The 27324-nt window shown below is 36.1% G+C and overlaps 1 protein-coding gene across 2 annotated transcripts in view; it reads left to right on the forward strand.

The window, feature by feature from the left end:
- Positions 1–27324, forward strand: part of CCDC178 (coiled-coil domain containing 178) — a 152151-nt gene that overhangs the window by 113170 nt on the left and 11657 nt on the right. For both annotated transcript variants that reach the window (XM_058176928.1, XM_058176927.1), the window contains one exon: positions 23887–24021. In XM_058176928.1, coding sequence (XP_058032911.1) covers positions 23887–24021 — 135 coding nt within the window. The remainder of the gene's footprint in view (positions 1–23886; positions 24022–27324) is intronic.

Genomic DNA, 27324 nt, shown 5'->3' on the forward strand with positions numbered 1-27324 from the left:
ACAAAAACAGCAATATTTGTATTGTTTACATTATGCTAAGAAAAATAGTTGATTATATACTGCTTCTATTAAAAGAAATATTTTTCTTGAGGTTTGTGTTAATAAGCGAGTTACAACTGCAATGGAAAATCAATTTTGTGGGAGTATCACAGTAATGATTTTTGTAGTTGCTATACTGCACATATTCATCACAGTGACATGAATCCTCAAAGAGAAAATTACTCTCATGTTCACACTTCCCCAAATTCACAGCATTGCTATCCTTAAACACAGGTGCACCTACACAGTTATACAAGTAGTCCTTGATAAGCAACTGCCTCATTTAGTGCAATTGGCCCTGTTGCTCCTGAAAAAGTGGGATCTAGGGAGCATGCGCACAAGTCCCTGTGGTTCAGATCTATGATCCTCCTGGCTTGGGAAAGCTTCCTGGGAGGTGATATACGGGTGGGCTCAGGCAATCATTAATGCTTCCCTGTAGGAGGGAGTTGTACCTCAGCATTTTAAGGAGGCTGAGGTTCACCCACTTCTTAAAAAGCCATTACTAGATTCCCCCCTATTGGATAATTTTAGACCTGTCTTCAATCTTCCCTTTTTGGAGAAGGTTTTTGAGAAAGTGGTTGCATGGTAGCTCTAGAAGATCTTGGATGAATGCTGTTATAGTTAGCAGGGCTTTCTTCTACAGCTGTATGATTGTGCTGTGCTCCAGTTGCACCTGGTAAATGCAAAAAATAGTTAAGAAAACTGAAATGTAGTTTCCTTCCAGTTTTTACAAAGAAATAAATTTATCTTAATACATGACTGTGTTGCTTCATTGCACAGATTACTTCAAGGTTCATAATTGTATCCTATAGTCGTTGACTGTATCTTTTTTGTATTTAAAAAATACAAAATTGTACTTAAACTGTATTTAAACTGTTCAAATATTTGTCAACATCCTCAGGATTCCAACATGTGGTTGAGCACATAAAAAATAGTTTTGCAAGCCACAATTGAGTATTTAGCTTACTTTGTCAGACTGCAATTTATTTGAATTGAATGAATTGAAAAATATAATGCCAAGAAAGGAATGATTGTAGGCACAATGCTTTAGAGACACAGTGTTTTGGTGTTTCAGAAGTAGAAGCAAAGTCAAATCATTCATGATCTTAGAGACTAGTCTTCTTCCTCTTTTACCACTTCAGGTGTCCAGGGATTAGAATTAGTGCGTGTTTAAAATTTTGGAATGTTCATTCCATTAGCACATGTTTACCTTAAAAGTACAGAACCATATAGACATTTCTTAGATGTGATTGAGGGCTGATATTTTAAACTGCTGAAATACATAAAATGTATTGTTCTAGTTAGCCTCTGATTAAATATATATACTTCAGTGGACAAGTAACTCTGAAATGGATAATCATAACTTCTTAACAACTGTAAAAAATGTAAAACTAATTCATAATGGTCTGTCAGAAAAAGCTTAATATATGATGGTGGTGGTGGTGATGATGATGATGATGATTGATGATGATGATGATGTTGGCAACATCATTTATGGGCTATGTGATTGATCATAGTATAGTTTTCCAGTATAATTTTGTACATCTTGCTTCCAAATATATAGAAAAAGTGTATATGAGAGAGTAAATAACTTATGCTAGAGGAGTTATTGTGTGTAATAAACAAGGGTCAAAGGTAATATAAATGCTTTATAAGAGGAAAGTCTTCTTTTTCTAAGTACCAGGCAGGACAAATTACTATGCTTCAGTTCAGAATTGTTGGATTGCAGTTCTCCACATTTTCACCTTGCATGTCCATTCAGATTTGGGATATGTATTCCAATACATCCTGGATGTTCTTTAGAAGTAGATGTGCCAATTATTTTTCTCAATGCAACACTGTTTCTTGTGTTTTCATTTTTTTAAAAAAATATACTACATGTAATAGATGATTAAGACATGAAGCAATGTTATCCTTTTTAAAAAGATTTTTTATCCCATCTTCTTTTCATATACAACTCAAGGCGGCAAACATACCAATACTTCTTCCTCCTCCTGTTTCCCCCACAAAAAACCCTGTCAGTTGAGTTGGGCTTACAGAGAATAACTGGCCCAAAATGCCCCAGGGTGTGATTTTTCTGCCTACTTTGATCTTTTAGGTCCACAAATTTGGAACTCTAAAAAAAGGCAACACAAATAAAAAAAATCATAAAGTGGTGCCCTGAATAGTAATAATAATAAAATCTTGTTTCTCTTGTACAGAATAAAGCTCTAAAGCTAGAGTTCATCCAAATATGCAGCAAATGGTAATATATTATAATATTTGGTGTTACTGATTTGTCTATTTAATATTGAAGTTTGTTGCTTACTACTAAAAAGTGGCTCATTAGATATGCGCTGAGAACTGAAACAGACACACAATCCAAATTGCTTTGTCTGCTGGGAAGAGCCAGCAGATTGTCTGCTACCAGCAATGAACAAAAATAACAATAGAGATTTAGCCATATATTTTTTTTAAAGAGATGAGCACAGAAACTGATGCATAAAACTGAGTGTCCTGATGACCCAGACTTAATAGTCCAAGTTTTTGTGATGATTTTGGTAGTATTTAAAGTAGGTTTCTCTAACCTAGCAATAGGAGAGGTTGTTGGAGTTACAATCCAACATATATGGAAGATGCAACCTTAGTAAAATATATTACTGTGGGAGTGATTTATAAAAGTTTTAAATATTTTCTACCTCTTTTAACAAATAGGTTATTTGTATCATTTATCTATCTAGAAATGTGTATGCAAGGCAAGCTGTTCGTTTCTTGATAAGCAGGAAGAGATTACAACCCTTTTATATATCCATCTGAAACTAAGAAAAATATCTAACTTTCTCCCCATCACCACCCGCCTTCTTTCTTTTTTAATAGGCTGTCTTGGTTCTCTAGTTATAGCACAGATGCACCTAAAGTTTGCTAGAAACATTTGCCATTAGCCTCCTTTAAAAAAATTAAATTTGAGGATAATCCTACCTCCAGAGCTTATTCTGTTCCTGGCCATTGACTGTGACAGTGAAAGGCTCATCTGAAAGCACTGGAGCATCCCATCTAAAAGCATAAAACATATTACATTTCATGAAAAAGCTAATTCAGATTGTTTAATTCTGGTAATATTGCCTCTGTCACCTTCAAAATCTAAATGTTCTTTCCTGTTATTATAAAGAAAACAACCAAATTGCTTAAAAACCCATTTGAATACACAGCTGCCTTATGTTGCATACTAATTTGATTAAAACGTTTGTGCTTCACCAGCATTTTATATAAAATACACTGGTAAGTCTAACAAAAGCACTCAAATATTTTACTAATTTATAAAAAAAAGAAAGAAAGAGGCCAAGAAATACCCCTGGACAGAGCAAAATTATATTGCATTAATGGAAGATACTAAACTGGTTATCTTGCTGTATTTGTTTGCTCACAGCTATGGGCATTGTGCCAACCTCATTGAAAATAACTGCATTAGTCAAGTGTATCGAAATTATTACAACACAGAGTCCATCTCAGCTATTGCTGTTGAAACATTTTGTGAATCTTCTCTAGAAGACATTTGTTTGAAGAGTCAGCTTTGCATAAATTCACGTCTTTTTTGATTTCCCATTGTTTTAAAATTAGTGTCTTACCAGTGTTGTATTGTGCATTTCTGTTTTTCTTGCAAGATTATAAAATAATCCAGTACATTTGTTTTGATTAGAATAATTAAAACAGAGCATGGAAAGATAACCAAAGATATTTCTTTAAGCAATATACTTAGTAAAAAAGAACAAATTTAAAACAAAATATCAACATTTTATAATTTTTATCATCAATCAATAGATCAACATTTAGAATATTCTAGATTATTTTGAAAGGGGGGGGACTTTTTAAAGAGGCATTACACTAAGAAAACCTCATCCAAAACATTTGTTTGGTTTACTTAATTCATGAACTCCTAAATTTAAAATTGCCTACTAGCTATTTATATAAAAATAATGGTATTTGACAACTGTCCCATTGTAATACTTGCCTTTCTGGGATGAACATTATGTAAGATGTTTGGTTATATAGATTTAAGTCTATATCTTGATTTTGTATGCTTTTCTTGATTTCCTCATTGTCAGAATAGTTAACAAGTAGACAAAATGCTTGCTAACTGTAAAATCTCTTGGTATATTTATTCTTATTGCAGTAATCACAAATCCCACCCTCTAACTACAGCTAAAAATTAAAGAGATATTCTTGATTTTCTTGCTGGTTGTTGGTTAGTTATGTAAACCAAAATGTATGAAAGAATATAAATAATTTAATTTTCACATGTTATATTTTCTACCTGAATGAACCCATAAAGATTGACCAGAATTTGTTTCTTTATTCATATCCTGCCTTTATTATTTTTAGAAATAAGAGCAAATATATCTAACATTCCTTCCTCATCCTATCTTGTGAGTTGGTTTTGCCTGAAGGAGAACAGCTAGCCCAAAGTCACTGAACCAGCTTTCATGCCAAAGATGGAACTGGAACTCAGAGTCTCCTAGTTTCTATCTTGGTGCGTTTACCATTGGACCAAGCATCTTCAAATGTTATTATACAATAACCTTTTAAAATAAGGATAATTTCCAAGTAGTACTTTCATACAATTAGTAGAATCCATTCTGTCCTATGTTGATTCTGATATTTTTCAAAAGAAAACCAATAATTCAATATCAGATTAATTACTGCAATTTTCCTCATCAGATTTTCAAACCAGCATTCTTTGGATAAAAAAAATACAAACATAGTGATACCAAAAATAAAACTCTGTGTTTGTAATAAATTTATTAAGTAAGGCTATTTATACCAGAATTTTGAGAATTTGAATATCAGTTGTGGTATTTATCAATCAGTGCCATGAAATGTAGGGACTTTTCCTCCTAAAATATCTATGAGTTCAGAATTGCCACATTTACAGTTTTTGAGAAAACAACCATTGTGTAACTGATGTTCAGATTTTCTGAACAGATAGACAGCAAATGGGTTTTTAATATGTCAGGACAGTATCATTGACAGTCTGAATTTCATCTGGAGCAGGAATGAAAATGAGGAGCAGGCCAAAATCAGGATCAGAGAGAAACCTAGAAGCTAGAAACATAACATGTAATAGAATTCAGAGAGAACTTGTAAAAGAAGAGGTCTTATTATGCTATTTAGAATAGAATGGAATGGAATTCTTTATTGGCCAAATGTGATTGGACACACAAGGAATTTTTCTGTTAAGAAGGAGCCAGTAACCAGTAGCTGGGATAAAGTTATATTTGGAAGCAGAATATATTTTGAATATGTTGTAATAAGGTACTTGACCTCAGATGGTAAAAGCTGTTGAGAGCCTTATGTTATATAATATAATCTACCATGTGCTTATCAAGGAGAATATCACTGTGAAAACTCTTATTATTCTACAAAAATATTAAATACTACTTTAAAAAGTTAAGTAAAATGCTAAATATTATTATTACATTATAAAATATCAAAAAATAAAGGCCAGTTTGATGTAGCGGTTAAGATGCCAGGTAGAAATTGGGTGGCCTTCAGTTAAAGTCCCATTTTAGGCATGAATTCAACTGGATGATCTTGGGGAAGCAGGGAAAAAGTATGTTACCATCCATGTAGTCATCAACTACATCAGGGGTGTCAAACTTGCGGCCCAGATGCGTCATGCGCTTACCACGCCCATCCATTTTAGCGAAGAGGGGAAAGTTGCAATATGTCACATGACAATGTGTCATCGTGAGTTTGACACCCTGATCTACATAAAGCATAGGGTTCAATTGTCAAGTAGAGACTAAGAAAAAACAATTCAATGGAAACAATAGCTTTCTAAAGCTAGAATTACCATAATTGTTTGCTACCATTAACAGGAACATTTCAAAGCTAACTTTTCTTTTTGAAAAAATTCAACAGTATAAAGGGATGAGATATCACATGTATTTTTGTGGAATTCCTTATATCTTCTGTTTCCATGAATTGAAGATTCTTCAGGAACAGAGTAAATATTTGTGGAAAGTAATAAAAATGTGATCATATATGCAAACATACTCAGACTCAGTGAATTGAATAAAGATACAGCAAGAATTATTCATTAAAGACTGGAATACACACAAATACACACACACACACCATGGTTGATATATTTACAAATTCCTGGAAGGCTAAAATCTGATCTTAGAATGAGAGAGGGCTTATATAAAACCAATACTATCTGTTAATCTTATATAGATATAACATAGAAACAGAACAAATAAAACAACTGTATGATAAAATGGATGCACAGTTGTCAGAAGACAACATTGGAAAGAATTATGCTCCAAATCTATGAAATTTATTCCAAGCAACAATCTAAAAGAAAATTGGTAGACAATGCTGTAGAGATGGTACACATCTCTATCAATAATTTTCAAGATAGATAAATCACACAAGCAATAAATGTTGGAAATGCAATGAAAGAAATGGAACATTTTACCACAATAGAATAGAATAGAATTTTTTATTGGCCAAGTGTGATTGGACACACAAGGAATTTGTCTTGGTGCATATGCTCTCAGTGTACATAAAAGAAAAGATACCTTCATCAAGGTACAACATTTACAACACAAATGATGGTCAATATATCAATATAAATCATAAGGATTACCAGCAACAAAGTTACAGTCATAAGTGGAAAGAGATTGGTGATGGGAATGATGAGAAGATTAATAGTAGTGCAGATTTAGTAAATAGTTTGACAGTGTTGAGGGAATTATTTGTTTAGCAGAGTGATGGCCTTCAGGAAAAAACTGTTCTTGTGTCTAGTTGTTCTGGTATGCAGTGCTCTATAGCGTCGTTTTGAGGGTAGGAGTTGAAACAGTTTATGTCCAGGATGTGAGGGATCTGTAAATATTTTCACGCCCCTCTTCTTGAGTCGTGTAGTATACAGGTCCTCAATGGAGGGCAGGTTGGTAGCAATTATTTTTTCTGCAGTTCTAATTATCCTCTGAAGTCTGTGTCTTTCTTGTTGGGTTGCAGAGCCGAACCAGACAGTTATAGAGGTACAAATGACAGACTCAATAATTCCTCTGTACAATTATTGTTCCTCTATTGTTCCAATTATTCCTCTGTTACACATCCAGAGGATGGACATGTAAAAAACCTTGAGAGTAATGGAAAGATATTCAGAGTACAATGCAGAACATTTTGCCAATTAAGTTCAAAATGAAATTACAACTTTTTTAGATACATAATGTCCCAGAATATATCAACAATAAATATACTGATAATAATTTACTGAGATACACACTCACAGCAGCCAGAATAAACATTGACTATCAATGGAAGAAAGATTCTGACAATATCTAATCAGGGAACTTAAATGTGTAGAATATGCATCAGTAGCAAAATTAACAACACATATACACAACAGAAACTTAACCAAATTCAAGCAAGAATAGTTCCAATTTATTCAATATAAGCATGATTTTTAAGCAGGTCTAAATGCTTAAAAACACGCAAATTGGTAGGGGCACAAGAACAGGAATATTAGAAATCAAGTAGCATTTTATTTTTTATTTCTTTTTGATTATTTTGTTTTTGTCTTTTGTTTTTCTTTTTAATATGCACAAATAAGAACAAAACAGTGGATAGCATTAAGCTTAAAAAAGTTTATTATACAACAAATAATGTAACGATTTTTGTCGTTGTTTTTCAATGCCCCATTCAGCAACCTTATGCTTATCAACATTAACATTTTAGAAATCATAGTTAATATGAACATAAGCTTTTTAATTTTATTTTTGATATATTTACAAATTATCTAAACTTCAAAGTTTTAATCTCAACTCCTATAAAAGGTAAAGTTTCCCCTTGCACATATGTGTTAGTCATTCCTGACTCTAGGGGAAGGTGCTCATCTCCGTTTTAAAGCTGAAGAGTCAGCACTGTCTGAAGATGTCTCCATGTTCATGTGGCCGGCATGAATAAATGCCAAAGGCACACAGAATGCTGTTACCTTCCCACCAAAGGTGGTCCATATTTTTGTACTTGCATTTTTTACTTGCTTTCGAACTGCTAGGTTGGCAGAAGCTGGTACAAGTAACGGGAGCCCACCCTGTTGTGCGGCATTAAGGATTCGAACCGCTAAACTGCAGACCTTTTGCTCGACAAGCTCAGCGTCTTAGCCACTGAGCCACCATACCTATTCCAACTCCTATATAAATACCACTGCACTCAAATAATATAAATAATATAATATTTATATTATATATATTATAATAATATAAAGAGGAAAAGCAAAATAATTATTTGAGGGAAGAGTAATAAAGATTCTGCAAATAGGTTTGCATTGAACCCAATGTCTTCCATTAGGAGTTATAGTAGTCATATATGTGGAATGGTGATTTTGATATAGCCTTAAAATCTACATGATTTCAAATGCAGAGGTATCAGACATTGAGCCTAACACTGATAAATAAATCTAGTTTGTTTTTAATATAGATATTTTAAATACATATTAAATATTTTATTTCTGCAGTATATCTTAGTATTAATATAAACATCAAAATATACTGTATATTGAATAAACTAAAAATTAAAAGTAATTAAAATAAAAAGAACAAGAAGAAAAATGTTCACTTTTGCTAAATTAAGAAACTATTAATTTTGAATAGAAAAAATAAATGAAAATAATCTATTATATTATACCCATTTATCAGAACAAAAGTAGCAACCACTTTGCTTTGTTATGACTTTTGCTCAGAACTCAAAAGCATAACATGGACATATTTTGACCATTTCGCTTAATCATATAATTCAACTAACTGTCTTATATTTATACCAACCAAAATTCAGCAATATAGGTAGTTCTCCCACCACTTTTTCACCTGAAGATCCCAGCTATGAGGTCCCAGCTCACATGCACTCTCTGCAGCAGCAGCCTCTTACTTCACTCCATAGTACTCTCTTGCTCTCTGGTCTGCTTTTGAGCCACCTGGACTTGCAACTTCCAGCCAGCTTTTCTATTGACTGGTTGTTGGATACCAGCAGGAACTTGCAGTCACATGATTAATGGCCAAGTTAAGCTTTCACTTAACAATGGCAATGGGGACTACTGAGATTTCCATCACTAAGCAATCTGGTCATGTGACATTGTGCTTTACAACCGCATTGTTTAGCGATGGAAATTCCAGTCCCAATTACGGTTGTTAACTGTAGACTACCTGTATGCGCTGATCACTGACGTCCACCATCACCATACCCCCCCCCTGCTGCGTGACCTCTACAATTTGCAGACTACTCAGGAGAATCTGTGTCAGAAACTCATCACTTTCCGTGTCATCTTTCAACCCTTGTTCAATTGTTTACACATTAAATTATATGAATTGCTATTTGTAAATGCTCTCTCACCTACCATACATCCTCTTTTGTTTGCAAGGAACTGGTCTGTCATACTGAAATGGAGTTTATATATGCAGTAACAGCCTAATAACCCAGCAACTTTAGTCACTTATTAAAGTCAAGCATGTGTCTTTGTTTCATGTTGTTAATGATGTGGAACCATAGAGGCCCAACTATGTTTCGCCTGGACTGTGTGGAAGCGAGTGCTGAGAGCTCATTACTTGGCTCCCCATTGGAATCCTGCAGGCTTCTGCTCATTGAGGGACTGTAGGGGCTTTGACAGAATTATTATACTGAATATTTTTAGACTCATTAACTATATCACCAAAGCAAAACATCTCTTCAATGCAAATGCTTGCAGATTCTGTAGTTTTGCTTTACTTATCTCAAAAGAAAGGATGCAGCTTGAAAAAAAAGTTAAGGAAAGGACTTTCATGCTTGAATGTTTGAATTTGTAACATATATTCAGCATGCCTAAGCCCCGTTCAACTCATTTAAGCCACTCATGTTTAAGGGCTTTTTTTAAAAAAAAAATTGCCAGTGTTCAGTTTGATAAATATGCAGCACAATCCTGCCAATATCTACATAGAAGTTAAGTCCTATTCACTTCAGTGTGATTAAGTTGCAGGTAAAGAGTGTTTGAAAAATTAAAGCAGTTTTACACAGAATATGAAACCTATTTAATCTTCAAATTATCGGTAGAGCATTCAGCAAGTAGAAAGAAGGAAGATTTTAATTTTATTCCAGTGTCATTCAACATAAAACTGAGAAACATCTGTTCAGATACGTGAGGATACTTGATTCATATATTGATCTTTCAGTTATTTACCTAGAAGTAAGTCCCACTGAGTTCTTACTTTACTATTGCTTTAGATTGTAGAAGTAGGCATTCAAAACAAAGGAAATCCAAGGCCACACATTCTATTTATTTTCTTGTTGCTCCATTATCTTTCACTTACCCTCTCACATATAAATGCCAAATGTTTCTCAGGGCTCACAAATTGATCTTAGTTCAATTTATTGGTATAACTTACAATCAAAAATATATTTCTATATTTATCTGAATTTAAAGTTAAAAAGGAATTTTAACTAGAAAAATTATTATGAAAAAATCTGTTCACTGCCTACTTTCCCTGTCTTCCCAGATAGGGTAGCCATCTGCCACTAAATCCAATGTGGGAGATTTTTTCCCCCTGCAATAAATGGGCTGGACTTGTACATAGATACGTTGCACTGGACAAAGATCCTAATCAACACCCCTCCTGAAAAGACAAAGCTAAAAAATAAAGAAAATAATATTTGTAAATTGCCTGTAAAATAACTGCCTGTATGTAATATTAATTGATGTTCCATCTGTATAGGCACATGCCAGTGGTGAGTTGCTACCGGTTCTCCCCAGTTCGGGCGAGCAGGTAGTAGAGATGGTGAAGTGAGAGTGAACTGGTTCACTCCGACCGCCAGTTGGACCCTCCTGCCAGCCCCTGCGCTATACCCAGTGGTGGGATTCAACCGGTTCTCACCACTTCGGCCGAACCACTTGTTAAATTGCTGACTGGCCCCGCCCCACCTGGCCCTGCCCCCTGGGTGTGCGCACAGGAGGAGGCGAGCGCGCAGGGCCTGGTATCCCTGGGTACTGCTTGCTGAATGCTGCCCTTCACCTAGGACGCCAGGCCAGCCCTCGCATGCTTGGAGCCTCCTGTGTGCACGCCCAGGGGGTGGGACCAAGGTGGCAGCACAGATCTAAGGGTGGCCCAGGTGCTTCTATGCTCCGCTCGCTGGCCTTTCCCTGGGACCGCCCCACCCCCGCCTGGGAAAGCAACGTGCGTGCAGGAAGGAAGAGGTGGGAAGGAGAGGGCATGGGACTTAGGGGGCTTCTGCAATCGATTGCAAGTCGCAGGGCTTTGGGGGCGACGTGGAAGGCGTGCAGCTTCTGGCATTGCAGGGGGGTGGGGGGGCGGAAGCGTACCTGATTTCCAGCTCCATCGCCTTTCTCTGTCACATTTCTTGTTCAGGGAAACAAAAGATTGTGGGACTAAAAATAAAGTGCAATCAATCAATTTCAACTTCTTGCAAAAGAGAAAAATTCCACAAACTTTTGTTTTCCTGCACATGATAGCAAGAAACGCTATGGAGCTGGAAATCAGGTAAGCAAAGAAGTGCTTGGGGAAAGTAAGGGCTTCTGGCGGGTGGTGGGTGGGGCAAGCAGTGGCAAACTCTTCTCCCTGCTGCATCTCCTTCCCTCGTGTTGTCTGTTCCATTTCCCATTTCTACATTGCAGTGCAGCTGCTGGGTCCACTTTGATAGCGAAAGGGGGGGGGATAATTTGCCTGGTCAAACTAACCCTGCAGTCTCCCCTACACTGGGATCAGCTTCGATCAGGTCACTCATCTGTTGGCGGCAAACAAAACAGCACACCTCTTCTTGCTACGAAGCGGAAATGGGGTATCTGTCTGTACACGGGCCACTTGGAGAGAGACAGAACAAGAGAGCTCTCCAACCTCTCTGTGTATGTGTGTAACTTTTTTTCTCCCCCTCTTCTCCCTTCCTCCGATTTCTTTTTTTCTTGGAAACAAAAGAGGTGCGGTTGGGGGGGGTGTTGTCCCCAAAAGCAAGACCACAAAGTTAAAAGAACAGCTTTTGAAATGCTTAAAAAGTTACAATGCCGACCCTGGGCCAGCAATTTCTTTTTTTCTTATGGGAAAAAACAAGCAGCAGGTATCTGAGCAAGCATCCCTGGCTCTTAATAAGGGTGACATTTAAAAGTTGGGGGGGAGGGGAAGTCGCCTTCTCCCCTAAGAAATAAAAGGGAGGGGAAAGAAGGAAGGAGATGGGAATAAAAAGGAGAGAAGAAGGAAGCGGGGAGGGAGGGAGGAAGAAAGGAAGATTATAATGAGAGACAGTGAGGGTCTGAGATAAATCCTGCCTTAGCACTTGGCTACCAGCAGCCCTGCTGTCTTTTGACATGTGGCTTCTTGGGGGTCATTTTGGAGAAGTGTCAAAAGAAATGCTAAAAGGGCAATCATTTTGGGATTAAATTCCAAATGGAATTGGGTCTTCAGGGTAAGGAGACCTGAAGAACTTTCAACTGCAGGTTTCTAAAAATCTTATTAAAATGATTGTTTAGACGCAGCTCAGTTCCAGAGGGAGCAAAAGAGATAGGGCCCCAATGAGGGTCTTAGTTATTTAGCTCAGGAATAACAGAATAATAGAGTTGAAAGGGACTTTGGAGATCTTCTAGTCCAACCCCCTGCTCAGGCAGAAAAACTGAGGATGCCAAAATCTGAGTAGAGAGACTGGGAAAGATGTCGGAATAACAGAATAGCACTTAGAAGAGACCTTGGGGGGGTGAACCCTATACCATTTCAGAGAAGTGGCTGCCCCATCTCCTCTTGAAAACCTCCATTGTGGAAGCACCCAGAACTTCTGGAGACAAGTAGTTCCACTGGTTAATTGTTCTTACTGTCAGGAAGTTTCTCCTTAGTTTTAGGTTGCTTCTCTTTGTTCAGTTTCCATCTATTCCTTCTTGTTTTGCCTTCTGCTTCTTTGGAAAATACATTGCCCCTCTCCCCATTCTTTCTGGCAGCCCCTTAAAAACCTGTTGCCTTTCACACTCTTGGGCAAATGAAAGTACAGCTATGTTATGTAGATAATAAAGTTGAAAAAAGATAAACAACATTTTTACAGAACTATAGATATGTTGAGGCCGGGTGTGACAAGGAATGACTGGGAGAGGAGGGGCCAGGCGAGGCACCCCTTAATGTGAGTGACATTGAATTAGCCAAGCCCACCCAGTCACATGACCACCCAGCCACTCCCACCCAGTCACATGACCACCTAGCTGACAGAACCTGTTGTTAAATTATTTGAATCCCACCACTGGCTATACCTACCTATATTTGTTTGTTTTTAGCCCAGCTGATAGGCACGGCAGAGCGGATTGCCGTGTCTCAGCTGTTCTAAAATTCAATGCGCTTGTGCAAAGCACATGCACAAAGCAAACCGGTGGTAACACTGGTTGAAACCCACCACTGGCACATGCACATACAAACTATTCTGTCATTCATGCACACATATACTATATGCACAGATTACGAAGGTATGAAAAGGATGTTATTTTAATAACTTCAAGTAGATTAGATGCATTCCCGCTCAGATCATGACAAGAAACCTAATGTCTCTTCCTTAGAATAATTTACCTTGAAATTAACCAGAAAGGAGGTCAATTAGATTTTATCCTAACTAGTCACTATGAATTGGTCTGAAATGCAAGTGTTCTGGAACCAACAGGAAATTTTGTTTATGGCACAGTTACATTTAGCATCCACACAATTGAAAAAATGCCAACAGGAAAGGAAAACATCCAGTGGAATGGCTTGCCTCCAGAAGTTGTGGGAGCACCATCCCTGGAAGCTTTAGGAAGAGATTGGAAAGCCATTTGTCCAGAATGGTATAGGGACTCCTGCTTGAACAGGTGATTGGACTAGAAGACTTCAAAGATCCCTTCCAACTCTGTTAGTGTGTAATTCTGTAATTATAGGACTACATACAAATTTTTATTAATATATCTTTAAGCTGCCCTAGTGATTATCATATATTTTGGTGTTGCCCCATTCCATGTCTGCTTAAAAATAGATAGTTACTAATTATAGGCACATTGGAATATATTTTTGATCGGAAGTTATTAATGTTATGTGATTTTTCCCCCACCTCCTTATAGGCTATGCAAATCTTTAGTCTGAGAAAGAACCTTATAGTATGTTAACCTTAAAGTTATCCCTTGACTTTTTTTGAATGTAGCACAGAAGAGTTCTGTAAGACATGTCACCTTTTATTTGGCTTAAGGATGAAAAGTAATAAATGATTAAATACTCAATTAAGTGTTTATAAATTAAGCTAACAGTAAGAGTAACCCCAGCACTCATCTTTATCTACTTCCTAAACCCTCAACCTACATACATACTCAAAAATCCATGAATGTCAAGGATACCTTGGTTGTACTTTGAGTCAGCATGAAAATGAAGAAACCAGGTTTGGATGAAAAGAAGATAAAGCCCATTCATTTTTTCCTTCTCTTCAATAGTGTCAGATTCTCAGAAACAAGTCCCTGCAGTTTTCTTGGCAAGATTTTTGCAGAAGTGGTTGCCATTGTTTCCTTGCCTGAGCTTTGTGAAAGTAACTGACCTAGAGTCACCCAAGTGGCTTTGTTCTAAGACAGGATTAGAACTCACTATGTTCCAGTTTCTGGCCTGATGCCTTAACTACTATACTATTCATTACATCCATTCATTATAAGCTTACTAATGGAAAATATTTGTTGCATCCAACTACCCTACATATATTGACAGGACCATGATCCCAGAAAGGTATTATAGCAATACATCGAAAGTTCCTTTAACTTGTTTTTGATAAGAATATGTAAGTTAACTCAAACACAGTCTCATTATGAATGCCTTCCAGATCCCACAGATTAACTGGAACAGATATATTAAATCCTATGGAATGTGTTGGTAAAATCAAGCCTTTTAAAGCCTGCTGAAAAATTGTATAGGACTAGCCAAATTCAATTATTCTTTTCAATCTTTGTTATCATAAATTCAAACAATGTGTAGTCTGAGTTTAGACTTGTAAACCAGAAATCTAGATTCACTTGTATCTCAAAAGAAAAACCCACAAGCCCAAAATATTAGAATTTCGAAGTAGTTTTGACATGACAGTATATTATGTTAAGATCGTTCTGCATCTTTGGGCATCTGTAAATGATATTTATTTCTAGAACTATTGCAATTTTAGCTCTTTCAAGACAGCTAATAGGTGTTAGGATTACTAATACCCTCTCTAAAGCTCGGGTTGCTTAGTTTGAAATTTAAAGCTGTTCATCCAAGAATGAGTTGCTGTCCTTTCCCATTTCCCATTTTCTTATGGTTGAAATTAGTTTATTTTATGTTGAAAAGTTTCACTGTATCCTTACATTGTACTTACATTGCTCAGAGCAATTTACAACAATTACAGTTAAATATTCCAACAAATCTAAGCATAAACATAATAAAAACTGAGACAAATCCCACAGTTGAAAACATTTGAAGAGAAGGGTCTAGCACAGCGGTTCTCAACCTGTGGGTCGCGACCCCGTTGGGGGTCGAATGACAATTTGCCAGGAGTCGCCTAAGACCATCGGAAATATGGGAACTATACTTGCGAATCGAAGAATCACGCTCCAATGGTTGACTCCACAAGCCAGCTGCAGGCTCTTCAAATCGCTAGCTGAATTCGGCTTCAGGCGCGATGAATTAAAAAAGAGAGAAAATCTTTGCTCTGATGTCTCCCTCTCAAGCCAGCTGCAATCACTCCCAATCGCTAGCCTAATCTGGATTCAGGCGTGATAAACTTAACAGGGGAGGAGTCTCCGCTTTAATGCCTCCGTCCTCAAGGCAATCGCAAGCAGTTCAGATCGCTAGCCAATACGGCTTCAGGCGCGATAAATTCAAAACGAAAATAATTTTATGGTTGGGGTCGCCACATCGTGGGGAATTGTATTACAGGGGTCGCCACATCGTGGGGAATTGTATTAAAGGGGTTGCAGCACTATAAAGGTTGAGAACCACTGGTCTAGCATAACATAAGTAATCTGCCTAGTGAGACAAATAATTACCAGAACAGGAAGTTTTAAGTAGTTTTACACAAAATTGAAAAAGGAAACCAAATAGATCTCACCAAGCAAAGTTTAGCAATGTCTGAATGCACGTATTGAGAACCCTGTTACTCTCTTCCCAATCATGTTTAATCAGGATACTGTGGCAGGAACCTATGAGGATAAGATGGGTTTTAAACCAACAGTTTGATTTGCAGAGGGTGGGTGGTTGCATTCAAGTTAGTGTTCATTACTAGTGACTGCCTGGAAACATACCTAAAGTTTTTGTGACAAGATTTTCAGAAGTAGTTTGCCATTGCTTGCATTCTAAGCTGAGAAAGTTTCTGGTGCAAGGCTGTCCAATTCCCCTAACATTGGTACTAGAACTCCCAGTCTTCTGGTTCCTAGTCTGATGTTTTAAGCACTACATCAAATTGTCTAAGAGTAAAGCTGCCGCAGAATTACTACAATATGCTGTCACTGTGATCATATAGTAGCCATCCTGATGTCTTTTCTGGGTCGAGTGAGGTTTATAAAAATAGCCCTGTATAAAATAAATGTTAATATTCTTACTTGAATGAAGATATACAGTTGCTCCTTGGGTAATGACTATTCATTTAGTGACTGTTCAAATTTACAATACTACTGAACTTGCGATACTTATGACCAATTCTTGAAGTTCCAGCTGTTGTTGTGTCTTGCCCGCCCTCAGAGCAGCCGGGGCCTTCTTATCTGCTCCCGAACACGGAGGAATGTATGCCTCCCGGCCCCAGTCCTGGCTCCATGCCCAGACAAACTGCAGAAGAAGGAGCACCTCCCGGCCCCAACCCTGACTCCATGCCCAGGCAAACGGAGCAGCTAGACCCCTCCCCCTCCTCCACAGCATGTGAGCCTGAGGAGGGTTTATTACCAACAGCTGATTGGAGTGACCCTCGCATCAGAAGATTGGATAGGCGGAGGCAACAGAAGGAAGGGAGGGGCAGGCCTTAATGAGTGCTGAGTCATGGAGCCACACCCCATGGCCTATATAAAGGATCTGCTTTCTGGCAGTCTCTGAGTCAGGCAAAAGTCGAACTTATCTTGCTGAAGTCACTTACTGGTCTCCTGCCTGCTCTGAGCACTTTGCTAGGACTTTGGGCAGAGCTGCAGAGGCAAGCCTGATTCGGATTTCCCTGACCCGGCCGTCAGCGGAGGAGTGGGACATGACAGCTGTGTCAGCATCCCTATGTTGCTGTTTTACTTCATCGGTTCTAAGTCACAAGTGTCCTGTTAATTTTTAGTGATGAACAAGTATTAGTTTGTTCCAGAATCTTAGATATACACGCTCCCCATTGTTATCTAAGTTCCCAAATGCAAGTTAGACTCTTGTATACCATAAAAATGGCAAGTTATTACAAATAGAGAATGCTGCCTTATCTGAAATAGGCTGAACTTTTTCCAGAACTTATCTGAGAGGAAGGCTAGGATTATTCTGGAGTATATTGACTCTCATCTAATCCATTACTACATTAAGGCACCTATTCAAAACACAAATACACTTTTTTCCCCCTCTAGATCAAGATTTTCTCACTGTTAATATTTGAGCAGCTATCTCACATTACTTAAATAGATTTGGTCTACAATAAATCTTGGTTCTGGGATATGCCCTAATGTTATTGAACCTTTTTCCAGCACCAAGAACTAAAGAGGACAAGGCAACAACAAAATATTTCCAGAGAAATGAAACTTCGTTCCATTTTTCCCTCTGTTTGGGATCTTAGGGAAATCTATTAATTGTTATGGGATTGTTGCCTATCAGCACTTTAAACTTCCTATTCAATTATTTCCCCCACAAAATCAGTGGGAAACCATTCTAATCCTCATTATTTTTCAGTATTATGCCACCAATTCTTTGCTTTGGGAGCCCAAAAATGTGGGGAAATGGAAGAGAATGTGCAGGCATCAAATTGTTCATGTGGTTTTCAGTAACTTAGATTGATTTTTTAAAAACAAAAATAAAGAGAAATGTATTGAGGCTGAACTGTCTGATTAGGTTTTATGAATGTATTACATTTATGTTGTCATATAAGCTTTAGCTAAATTTAACCTTATTTGTTTATACATTTGTAATGCAGTTGTAACAGAAGGCATTTCTTGTGCTTTGACATGATTTTGATAATGCTGAATATCATGTTTGTTCAGCTAATTACTATAATATCTTATTGATTTTCAGCATCTTTTTTCATTTCTAACACATTTTGATTTTGTAATGGTACACATCCCTAAATTAGCTATCACAGTGCATTATTTTTTTTTTACTTTGAGATGTTTATCATTTTGATTTTGGATGTTCTTGTACCTGACAATATGAATTGATTAAATAGATGATTGCTCTTCAATGCAGACTAATTAGTTGACCGTGAAAATGGAATCTGGTGAATTTTCTTTAGAGGATTGAAAGTAAATGAAATTACATTAGTCACCAATTAAATTTCATTATCCATTCCATTCTCCATTTGGTTTCATTTCCAAATAAAAGTATCCAGATTTCCCCCTGATTTTTCATTAACATTTGTAAAATTGCCATATAATGCAAACTTTTTTAAAATAAATGTTTGAGCTGGGACTAAAAAATATGTTCTTTTGTCATAATTCAACAAAACTTTCAAAAGTTACCCCACTGTATACAAGACTAACAAATAGGTAATCAATGGCTATACCTGTGTCCTTCCCTTTTGTATGACTTTCAGTTCCATATATTTTGAGTCTTAGCCTGAATAGCTTTAATGGGACTGATGTTTCTTAGAGCTCTTATAATAAATAAATATTTTTAAGTAAATAAGTAAACCCATAGCAACTTCAGAATTGTACCTATTGGTTATGAAACAATTTCTTCAAGAAGGACTATGATACAGTAAGGAAATGAAGTAGCTGCTCTTCAAGTAAATTTTCCATTTACAGCTTTTCATAAACATACAATAGTGATAAGTTCATTTTTACATGTGCTAAATATAATAACAGATGGTTAACAGAGGGATTTGAAGATTAGTGTAATGTTTAACTCAACCTGTTGACTATTTTGTCTTCTATTTTCATATATATATTTATATGAAAATATGATTTATTGCTTTTTCTTTGCTTTTAGCACTTAGCCAGGGTGCATCCTACATGTTAAATGTTAAATTAAATTGACCACTTTTTCCTACTTTTTGTACACTTTTTTTTCTTTTGCTGCTATTATTGTTAGGGTTAATATATGTTTTTGCTTTGTTTCATTTTGTTTGTTTGTTTTACTGTTGTGTATTTTATTCTCTATGATAAACAGTACATTTAATTTAGAGATAGTAGTTCATTTTTTTCTGAACATTGTGAGTTTTCATGCTAACCAGGATATAATTTTACCAGTATATTTTTAACTGTCATTTTCCTACATTGGAAAATGGCATAGTAGAAATATAAAAATGTATTGGGAAATTTAACCATATAAAAATGAATTTTCCATTAATCAGAAGCAATTTTATTAGATATTTTAAAGACTCAAAAATAGAATACATTTAAATAGGGTCTATAACTTACTAATTAGTAGTAAACTCTTATTGGCAAAGAATTGGAAAAAGTAAAAATAAAGATGTTCCAAATTAACACGTCTGCTAGTTATCCATATAATATTGGCAGCTGTCATATCAGTTGTCTGCTTATTATTAACAGTATTTGATTGTTGTCAAATATTCCATGAGACTAAGAATGTTATTATGTAATATCATTTTTAATTTAATCACAAGTCCTGAAAAAGTTCCTAACTATGAGCCAAAATAAGAATGAATATACTTAGGGGAAGATAAGAGAAATGTCTCCCTTCTGCCGTTGTTTCTTTAATGATTCTATTTACTATTTCTTCGATATTAGTGTAACTCTTATCCTGCAGTGAGTTTTTCTGTGCTGAGTTGGCCATGGCAAGTTGGCGAGTTGTCCTAGACCGTGTTATTCACAGCATCACAAATTCAGTTCATAAATCTTCTGTTTTTTCCCACAATTGCATTTTCCTCTTCCAGGTTTTTAGAACTGCATTCAGTTTTTCTACAGATGTCAGTAAATAACCAAAGCTGTCATTAAGTTGTTAGTAAATCAGATATTCATGCATGCACCGAAACCTAGACAGCAATCTACAAACTTGCTTTTCCATATTCTTTATCTAATTAAATTTCTAACATGGAGGGGGGGGGCAGGCTTGATGCTTAGAATATGCCAAATTGAAAAAAATACAAAATATGGCATTCTGCTGGTTTCCAATTTAATAAATGAGAAATGTAAGTATTTGAATTAAGTTTGGCATACAGATTGTGCATTGCATTGGATGGAAAGAGGGCAATGTCAAGCTGTTTTCTAAATAATGAAAGTGGGAAGGATCCTGTGGTCAATGTGTACTCAGAACTCCTTCAACAAGAACCTGATTAACAACTTTCATATGATAGGTACATAACAGGGAAGATTCTTGCTACCTTTTCTTTAAAAAACTATAAAAACTCAGCAAAACTATATTTTTAATCTTTCTTCCGTTATTTAATGAATCTTGAAATAAAAACATATAATTTTAAGATATTTAGTGGTTTGATCATTGTTTCCTACAATTGTTCTTGAAAGTATTCAGACTGCTTTGTGCCGCCCAGAGTCCTTTTCAGGGAGATGGATGGCTATAAAGATTTGATTAATAATGTTTAATAATAATTCAGAATTGGTTAAATCTGTTGTCCCTCAGTATTTACACTTAATCTGCTGATGATTTCTGAAACATTTTTGATGTATGGAATTATTATTCTTTTCATGAGTTGTGATGGTTGTGTCCTAGCTGGTTGTATAAAAAGGCACATTTTTTAAAAAGTTCTGTGGCTACCCATTGCGCTAAAGCAGGGGTGTCCAAACTTGCCCCTTTGGAGAGTGGTGGACTTCAGCTCCCAGAATTCCCCAGCCAGCATGAGCTATAAATTTAAGCAAGTTGCTAGTTGGAGAATTCTGGGAGTTGAAGTCCACCACTCTCCAAAGGGCCAAGTTTGGACACCCCTGCGCTAAAGGATGTTGTAAAGATAATCTATTTTCTTTTTATGGAGCTCTGGGCTGCTGCAATCTGTTTTTGCTCATCTGAATACTGTTTGTAGATCTGATTGTTTCTTTGTAGGCAATAGAATTGTCACTCTGGTATTGTAGCATTATTTTGCATGTGTTGTTGTGATGTTTTTTTAATATACCCAAGTCGGAAGTCTCATTGCTTTCTCCACTGATGAAAATATCTAGGATGGATAGTCTGTTATTCTTTTCTTCTTTTGTGAATTTGATACTCTTTTAAATATGTGATTGATTGTTTTGTGCGTGTTCTTTACTTGCCCTTTTTTGATTATGTCAAAACTATTGTCGACAAAAAGGATCTTCTTTGCATTGTATGGGTTATTATACCCAAACAGTGCATGCCTGTTTCTGCTATAAATCTTGAGCTGGATGATTCCATGGGGATTTCTCTTATATTTTTCTCTATCCATCAAACTGAACGTAAACAGTGAGGCAGAAGTCTTTAACTTCCATAATTCTAAGTATTTCATTTTCTGTGTGTTCAGCTACATTTTGTATTTATCTCTTCTTTTCTTTACCTTATTTTCCTTTTCTTTTAGTTCATAAGCTCTTTGTAGGACTTTATCTTCCCTCATTTTTCCCTATGGCAGTTTGACTAGAATCAGACACACTTGGGTAATCAAGAGTTTGTAGTAAAATTTCTACTGTTCCTCTGAAAATATAACCCTTTATATCTCAGAAATGGCTTTTAAAAATTTTCAAAGGTTCGAAAGTATTTCATGGCACTTACTTTTTTCTGGTGTTCTCCAAAGCTGTTGGACTAAACTCCTAATATCCCCTCCTTGCATCTGATTCCACAGGAATTACATTTATCCCTGCACATGTTAACATGTTTGGGATCCTAGCCTTTGAAAGCAAGCGGTACTAATTATCTAAACTTTACAGTGTGGAAAATGCAACCATATTTGATTCAATTCCTAGTGTGACAATTACACAAAACCTGGTATGGTAATTTTTGACATGTCACAATTAGGTAATCAATAAGATATCTATTTCTATTTTTCACAACTTTTAACTTTTATAACATCGTTTATTGGATATAAAAAACAAATTATACAAAAATATTGATTATTGACATAAGGTATGTGAAGTACATGGAACGTTATGAAACACAATTTACTTGTAAATTATCATAATTCAGTATGCCTATTTTCCTGACAGTGTTTTGTATAAGAGCCAAAGATATTGCATGTTTAGATGTGAAAGGCCATTAATTTTTATAAGCTTCTCTGTTATTCTGTGAGTTTTACCTATTTTCTATTCTTATTGTAACAAATACAATTTGAAAGCAAGATTTAGACAAGGAAATGAATATGGGCAGCCAAGGAATGTTACTTTATATAATTAAAGTGTTTTTATTCATGCGTTCATCCTGGTTTTGACCTCAATGAATTGGAAGACTTCCAAAGTAGTATTATACTATTGTTTTAATCTGGTTCACAAGCAAGCTTAGAAAGGTCACTCACTGATGATGGTGACTGAGATTTTCCAATACAACTGTAGCATAGCTAAGTAGCAAAAGTCATTAAAAACCAACTATGCAGCATAAGGGTTATAATTTACTATTTTCCAGTTTACCAGTATTTTTAACTCCTAAAAATATTGTCAGGATTCAAGCAATTCTTTAAAACACACCCAGGAATTTGGACATTTTCAATGGTATTTTTGTGGAGAGATCATTGTGCTATATAGTTAAATTGCTTTGCAAGTTTCCACCATTTCAAAAGAGATTTGTCAAATGAAATAGGAAACTATTGGTTTGATGACTGGGGGCAGGCAGGGAGACCTAAATACCCAAGACATTCTGGGTCTATCATCGCCGTAGATGTTTGGATAGATGAATGGATGCATGGATAGATAAAATAGACAAGATAGAGTTATTATCCCAAATATATATTTATTTATTCTGTTGCAAATCAGTTGAAATAAATGCAATGTGAATAATATCCCTAAAGCAGCTGTCAAATTTCAGCTGCATTTAGTAATCTTTTTCAATGGAATACTTACAAGAGGTGCAACCATACCTGTCCTTAAATTTAAATGTTTGAGCTTGTGTGTGCATGTGTATACATCTAGATAGATAGATATAGATAAGGTAGTGTCACTTTCAGCTGCTGCCTTAACTGCAATTTAGTGCAGCTAGATGCTTTCTTGTCACATGGTTATAGCTAGGTAGATTAATAGGGAGTTCTGTCTGGAAATTTCTTTCCTGTTATTGTTCTCCCTCAGCTGCTGATGGTGAAGTTAATTCTCTTTAGTTTTGTCATGCTCTGAAGCACACATTGCCAAGCTATGATAAGCTTTACAAGGAAAAATGAGCCACAGTGTCCATCAAAGTCTTAAACTTGCATTTTAAACTTTGGCCTGACCTGATGTGCCATTCAAAATGCTTCAAAAGATTATTTTTTAAAGAAAGGTTCAATATGTCCCGAGGCTATCGGTTTTGAGTTAAACTGGGTGAAGTAGAAATATTTTACTCATCAGCTTTGCAGTCACAGAGTTTGCCTCAGCTAGAACAAAACTGCTGAGGCATTTAGAGAAAATTAACCCCCCATCCTGGCAGCCAGATGTGACTGGTTTCTGATGAATGCACATGAGTGGGCTGAAAAATCAAGAGACTGTGAAATTCCTGTCAGGTCCGTACAGTGCAGAATGGGCTATTGACTGCTTTCTATATTTCCCTCCATCATTCTTCTTGAACACTGCCATTAATTTCCTCTCCCACTCTGACTTATTTTTCCCCTTTCCTCTTTTAGCTCTCTCAGCTGCAAAAGAAGCTGCACAAGCTATTGGTGGAATACTTCAAATTGCAAGCCTTCTATAACCAAGCCAAGCTCGGGAAGTTGCAGGCAGCCTCTCATGAGATTGTTCAGAAAATATTAGCTGTGAAGGTAGGTGTCTGCAGAAAGGAGAAAAGATTATTCTGATCTAGATTGAAAAGCAAATGATGAGTAGTGTGATGAAGCATTAAAACCATATCCCATCTGAGTTTTGTAAATTTTTAACTTCTTTAATAAACTGGAATTGCATGAAGAATGAATTCAGCAGGAAACACATGACTCCTGGATATACAGTATTTTTAAAGAAAAATGGGACATTGCAATTTAAAAATTTGTAATAGTTGCCAAAATATTTCAGAATATGATAAACCCAGCTTTGTGTATTATTGCTATAGGAAACAACTTGTTGAAACTTTTGATTTGTGCCAGTTAGGTTACCTATTTATGTAAAGACAGATAACAAATAGCATTTACTTACAGCTGTACTCCCACTTAGTATAGCTAAGATTAATCATGCTTGTCTGGCTTTGCAATAATTTTTTCATGGATTTTCCAGGCATTTTTAGGATTATGTAAATCATCATCAAGTGGGAAGGTAAGTGAAGTCTCCCAAAGGTTTAGGTTTATCTTAAAAGCCTTCCCAGATCTTCTGATGTGCCATACCGAACCTTCAGGAACATACTCAGTGCCCTGAGTGAAGGATTTCTCTAAATGATTTGACAAATCTTATATTTATATTTATAGAGATGCCTTTATTTCAGAAAATAGCAATATTTCTTTAAGACTACATATCTGTCTTTGAGATTTTGATGGGACTGGGAAATTTCTGGGGTAAAATGGAAACGGAAGAATTAAAAATACCAATGTCCTCTATCCCATGTGCCACTCTAAACCAATATGATACTTAACATTCAAACGCAGACCAGCATATTTCATAGTGAATGACTGTCAATCATCTCTAGTTTATAATTTCTTCCTCTTATACAAAGTAGTCACGGAAGCAGGACATTCTATTCTTCGGATACATTTTCCATTAAAACCAATGTTTAGGTCTCAACAGCCACCCTATTTATTTCCCTTAAAAGGGAAAACCATTTGAAAAATAACTTTCAACAGAAAACTCGGGAAAGAAAAAAGAAATTAAGAGGCACAATAAAGTTTTTCCCTAATTGCAGCCACCAGTTTAATTTTGAGCTTTACATGAAATTGGAGGGAGAAGCTAGTTAGGCCCTAATAATTAATAGAATGAATAAGCAAAAGTTAGTGTTTTACCCAGGATAGCTTCCATATTCATATCCTGGTATAATATATAACTTACTGGAAATCTATATATTGTATTAATTAACACAGGGAACTATCCAGTCTCATCCATCTCCCCCTCAGCAATGTAAAACCAAGGTTCACTAAATAAGTTGTTGCTAATGACTTCCTAAGTCAAGCTCTTTCTCATCCACCCACCCACCAATATAGTTATACACAACTTATACCATCACTAACATAGAAATCATTAAGATATATCTCTTCAACAGATCTTTATTGATTTTAAGGTTAACCTATGCTGTTAATTGTAGGATATTGCTCCATGACTGTTAACACAGTGATTCCCAGATAGGTTACTGAAGATTTTATAAATGGAAAAAGCTGGTTCTCAAGGATATAATTTGTGATGACTGCTACTGAATTACTTAGTTGAAGAGCACTGGAATAGACAAATTTGTTCCCAGCTTCCAATTCAAAAGCATGTTTTACCCTGGATAATCAGATCAATTTCTGCTGAAAAAATCAAGCAGAATCAATAGTAACATTACCCTTATATTGTATATATTGTAATAAATATTTTATCTCATCTGATTGGAGTCCTTCTCCCATCTCTCTCCTACAAGAGGTTACCTATCAGCAGCCTTGGCTGATTTGGCTGTAAAACAAAGACTAGAAGCAATGTTGAAAAGCATTGAGATAATTTGTTTGCTTCATAAAATCCCAGTCTTCTTTCCAATATTTTCTGAAATATTGCTATTACTTGACTAAACTAGCTAAGATAATTTATTAGGGTAGGGGTCTCCAATCTCCAGTCTGTGGATCAGCATCAGTCTGCAACTTGCCAGAAACTGGGCCGTGCAAATAAGTGAAGCCCCATCAACTGGATGCAGGCAGCCCCCCAAAAAACTCCCCTCTGGTCCACGGAAAAACCTCTCTCCAAGGAATGGGTCCCTGGTGCCCCAAAAATTGGGGACTGCTGTGTCTTTCATGAAAAATGTCCATTCCTAGCTCTTCCTTGTTCTGACTTCCTTCAATTGACCTGCTGGGTTGTTTTTATATTTTAATATATAATTTAATATATAATTGACTTCATGACAGTTTTCTCAGCATTGACCTTAGCTTAACTAGCTGGTATTTTCCCTAGATCATGGCTATGCTAACATCATATTCTATTTTGTATTTCTTTCTATTGAGTCTGAACTCAATCCGTTTATTCTTCAAATGGCCCATATCCACTTCTACTAGATCTGTTTAGATTAGTGTGAACCCAGCATGCCAGAAATCTAATAGTTCAATCACTTCAGTTCAAAAGAGTCTCAGAAGTATCATCTATGCAAAGCAATTCTTCAAGTCTCTGAAGTGGGAATTTGGAATGCCTCAAATACATTATATCAACTTTTGTTTTGTCTTGAAATAAACCTACATATAGATATCCAAGTATGACTAAAAATAACTGGGGGGGGGGACTAAAAATACCTTGGTGCTCTCTGAGTTTGGTTATTTCCTTGCAAATGTTTCATTACAGTGGAAAAGTAGATATTTTTCCCAAATTAAAGTTAGATATTGTAACTTTAAATGTTAAATGTGAATTTGATTTATAATAGTAGTAATATTAGTTTCAAACAGTAAAGTTATACTAGACTCAATTAAATTATTTAATTAATTATCTTCAGAATTTAGGCTGCCTTACTTCAGGGACAAGAAATCAGGAGCCAGGATATAGATAGATTAATAATACACAACTACTCTATCTCAAGGCCTGAATGAACGACCAATTTTTTGTGATTTTTCTGAAAGTAATTAAGGTGGGGGCCATACAGTTCCCTGGGGGATGTCATTCCAGAGGTTAAAGTGCTATAATAGGGAAAGCATGTTTCCTGAGTCCCATAGAATTTAATCATCAGGTCACTCTATTTAATCACCTTGTATAATCATCAGATCACAAAGTAGCCCCAATCTGCTAGATATTACTGAATGAGTCGAGATAATTAGACTTCTGCCTAGTTCTAATAAGCTAGTTTGGTGTTATGGTTAAGGTGCTGGAAATCAAAAGCCTGTGAGTTCTAGACCTGCCTTAGGCATGAAAGCCAACTAGGTGATCTTGGATCAGTCATTCTCCTGCTTAATAATAGAAATAATAGAATAGAAAATCAT

Source organism: Ahaetulla prasina, chromosome 3 (assembly GCF_028640845.1).
Source record: "Ahaetulla prasina isolate Xishuangbanna chromosome 3, ASM2864084v1, whole genome shotgun sequence".
NCBI classification, from domain to species: domain Eukaryota; kingdom Metazoa; phylum Chordata; class Lepidosauria; order Squamata; family Colubridae; genus Ahaetulla; species Ahaetulla prasina.